The sequence below is a fragment of the Quercus robur genome, chromosome 10 (assembly GCF_932294415.1).
Source record: "Quercus robur chromosome 10, dhQueRobu3.1, whole genome shotgun sequence".
NCBI classification, from domain to species: Eukaryota; Viridiplantae; Streptophyta; class Magnoliopsida; order Fagales; family Fagaceae; genus Quercus; species Quercus robur.
In genome coordinates this window covers 47,588,665-47,592,923 of record NC_065543.1, presented here as the reverse complement: position 1 = coordinate 47,592,923, position 4,259 = coordinate 47,588,665, and the positions used below count along the sequence as shown (strand labels likewise).

Below are 4,259 nucleotides of genomic sequence, written 5' to 3'. Positions count from 1 at the left end.
TATTCATAGGTATGTATATTCTTAATACTTTTGCTTTAATTTATTTGTTTATTTAATTTTTTAAAGAATTAAATTATATGTTTAAACTGTTTATATTTAGATGAATTGATTTGACTATTTTTAACCATAAATTTATTATTCAAATTATATATTTAAACTATTTGTATTTATAATGATCTCTTAATTTGATTATTCTTAATCATAAATTGTAATTTTTTTTTTCTTTATTTTAATGATATGACATATATATTTGTAGTTAATTGAGATTATGGAGAATCCTGATCATAATAATGAGTCCGGATCAAATCCTAAACGAACTCGTATCGAAGTGGATGTTGCAAATCTTCCCATGGATCCTGGTTTAAGAATAAAAATTTCTAACTATCATCCTAATGAAAGAGATCAAATTAGAAGGCATTATCTACAAAATAAAGCTTGTCAACCAGTTAACCATGATTTTCCACAAAGTCAATTTGGCAAAACAAAGCGTCGATTTAATCCAGTGTGGTTCAAAGAATTTGAAGGTTGGTTGGAATATAGCATTACCAAAGATGCTGCATATTGTCTATATTGTTATCTATTTCGACCTAATACTGGTGATCAAGGAGGGGGAGACTCATTTGTTACTGAAGGATTCAGAAATTGGAAAAAAAAGGAGAAATTACAGAATCACGTTGGGGATCACAACAGTGCACATAATATAGCTCAAAGAAAATGTGAAGCTTTGTTAAACCAGAGACAAAGTATTCAAACAGTTATAAACAAGCAATCAGATGTTGAGAAAAGGGAATATCGGACTCGTTTGAATGCATCAGTGGATTGTATTTGTTTTCTACAACGACAAGGATTAGCATTTCATGGCCATGATGAATCTAAAGACTCCAATAATCAAGGAAATTTTCTTGAATTATTACGGTTTCTTGCAAATCACAATGAAGAGATTGATAAGGCAGTTCTTGAAAACGCTCCTGAAAATCATCAAATGACCTCTCCTGATATCCAAAAAGAAATAGCAAATGCTGCAGCTGTTGAGACAATAAATGCTATTATTAAAGATATTGGAGACTCATTATTTGCTATTATAGTTGATGAATCACGTGATATGTCTACTAAAGAACAAATGGCAATTGCTTTGCGCTATGTGGACAAATTGGGACATGTGAATGAGCGCTTTTTAGGCATTACACATGTTAATAATACATCAGCAGTGACACTAAAGAGTGCAATTGAGGAAGTATTTAATAAACATAGCTTAAGCATTAGTAGATTGCGGGGACAAGGCTATGACGGGGCAAGCAACATGCAAGGTGAGTTAAATGGACTAAAAACTCTTATTTTGAAAGATAATCCTTCTGCCTATTATGTCCATTGCTTTGCACATCAGCTTCAACTAACATTAGTTGCAGTAGCAAAAAATCACATCCAAATTGCAACCTTTTTTAACTTGGTTGCAAAGGTATTCAATATTGTTGGAGCATCATGTAAACGTCGTGATATTCTTCGCGAAAAACGTAATGCTGAAGTTATAGAAGCACTAAAAAATAATGAAATTTCAACTGGTCGTGGCTTGAATCAAGAAATGAGTCTAAAAAGACCTGGAGATACACGTTGGAGTTCTCATTATGGTGCACTTGTAAATCTTATTCACATGTTTTCTTCTGTAATTGATGTGATTGAAACTATTATAGAAGATGGTTTAGATTCTGATCAGAGAGCAGAAGCAAATATCTTAATTGGTTTACTCCAGACATTTGAATTCGTGTTTGATTTACATTTGATGAAAGGTGTGCTTGGCATAAGTAATGAGTTGTCACAGGCATTACAACGAAAAGATCAAGATATTGTGAATGCTATGAAGTTGGTTGACATTTCAAAGCAACGTTTACAAGCCATGAGAGATGATGGGTGGAACACTTTGCTAGAGGAGGTTTCTACATTTTGTGCAAAAAATAATATTGATGTTCCTGATATGGATGATTTATATCAACCTCGGCCACGACGAAAAGCTCAAAACATGAAAAATTCACATCATTATCAAGTGGAGCTTTTTTATACTGTTATAGATATGCAACTTCAGGAACTTAATAGTCGTTTTGAAAATTCTGAATTATTACTTTGTGTTGCGTGTTTAAACCCAGATAACTTATTTTCAGCATTCAACAAGGAGAAATTGATTCAGCTTGCTCAATTTTATCCAAGTGATTTTTCAACAGTTCAAGTTTCTTTCTTGGATAACCAACTTGAGACATACATCCATGACATGCGGTCCACTGAAGAGTTTTCAGCACTTAAAGGAATTGGACAGCTTGCTGAAAAGATGGTAGAAATGAAAAAGAATGTTTCATATCCATTGGTTTACTCATTAGTGACTTTGGCATTGATCTTACCAGTTGCAACAGCTACTGTTGAAAGAGCTTTTTCAGCAATGAACATAATTAAAAATCGATTACGCAATCGAATAGGAGATCAGTGGATGAATGATTGCTTAGTCACATATATTGAGAAAGATATATTCAAAACTATTGAATGTGAAGAAATCATGCAGCGGTTTCAAAATATGAAAAATCGTCGAGGGCAATTGAGTAAAATAAGCTAGGTGTGAAAAAATAAATTAAAGTTTACATTTTATGTTAGATTCTGTATGACAATTACATTATCATATAGTTGTTTATTTATTTTGTTATTAATATTGATTAATTTTTTACTTCCAATCTTGTCTTTTAATCTTGCCCCCCCTGATCTAAATTCCTGGCTCCGCCACTGCCTGGTAGTACTAAGAAGATTATCCTCCTGTGATGCAGTTGATAATTGATAAGTGTCAACAAAATACAGCAGTGTGTATATGTGTGCATCGAATTAGTTTTGACTAAAGCCAGACCAAAAATTATAGTTGGTAGAGAAAGCAGTCAATATTTGATGATACCAAAATCAAGACAAAACAAACATAAGTAACAGAAAAGACTCAAGCGCAAAGGAGCCCTGCAGTAAATTTAGATATGACTCATGCCATTAAGCTGATCTCACCTCTAATATTTATGATAAACCATAAAATAAAAAAATAAAAAATAAAAAAAAAGATCGTTAAATCATAACGGTTTATTTTATGGAAAACACTTACGTGTAGCTTATCTAAAAATAAGAAAACACTCATTAATTAGTAAAAACATCTAACCCTATCTTCCAATGTAAGCCTTGATTTTATTTTTCTTGAGACTTTTAGGCCACAAACTCTTGCTTTGTGACCTTTGCTATAAATACTTGAAAGAAAGTATGGTCATTTTAATTGGATTTGATTCATCATCCTAGAGACATAGAGCAATTGCATCAATCATTGCAAAATACAAAAAGTGAAAAAATTTACACAATATAGGACAAAAAACACCTGCATCAATCTTTCTAAACCTTTGTAAATATACAAAATGCTATAGTAACTATGTAAATATACACGGTTACTGTAGTTTTGTAAACAATATTTTATTAATTTCTCTCTTTCTCTCTCTTCTTTGTTTGTGTTCGTCCCAGTTTGTTGCAAATCCGGCCAACACCGTCCAACCACCACTCAATCACCACCACCACAACCCATGCTATTCCAATCACAAAATCAACCAAAAACAAAGGAAAATCAAACCCAAAATCAAACCTTCAACGGAAAACTCAACAACTTAGAACCCAAAATCAAACTTTCAACAAAAAAAACCCATCAACCCAAACCCAAAATCAAACTCAAACCCAAATTGAAGCCACAGTCGTCACCACTACCATGGAGAGCTTGCTGCTTTCTTTGCTCATGGAGAGCTTGCTACTGCCATGAGAGAGGAGAGAAACAAGTGCTTGAGAGCTACGGCAAAGGAAAAGACCAAAAAAAAAAAAAATGAAGAGAAAAGACCGTGGGAGAGGAAGTAGAGAAAAGATGCAATTTTGTGAGATAAAAAAGGGAAAAAAAGAAAAGAAAAAGAGGGTTTAGATATTATGTGGTGGTGATTAAAAGTGAGTGGGAAAGGAAGCTTCTAAATTTGCAAATATCTTTACAATATGATTTAATTACAAAAGAGTAATTAAGTTTTTTTTCCCAAACAAAGTTGATGATTTTATTGGGAATTTTATTAAAGTCTATGTTAGATTTTTTAATTCAAATTAGTACTTGTTTTTAACTAAAATTTTATATCATTCACCATGCTCATAGTAAATTATTTCATATATATATAAATATATATATATATATATATATTTATCTATCTATCTGATGCATAACCACGAAA

At 32.1% G+C, this 4,259-nt stretch overlaps 1 protein-coding gene across 1 annotated transcript; it reads left to right on the top strand.

The window, feature by feature from the left end:
• The first annotated feature begins 268 nt into the window (after positions 1-268).
• On the top strand, positions 269-2,744 carry LOC126704260 (uncharacterized). Its single transcript, XM_050403273.1, has one exon. It carries the CDS (start codon positions 269-271, stop codon positions 2,594-2,596), a length of 2,328 nt encoding a protein of 775 aa, XP_050259230.1. The 3' UTR covers positions 2,597-2,744.
• The last annotated feature ends 1,515 nt before the right edge of the window (positions 2,745-4,259 follow it).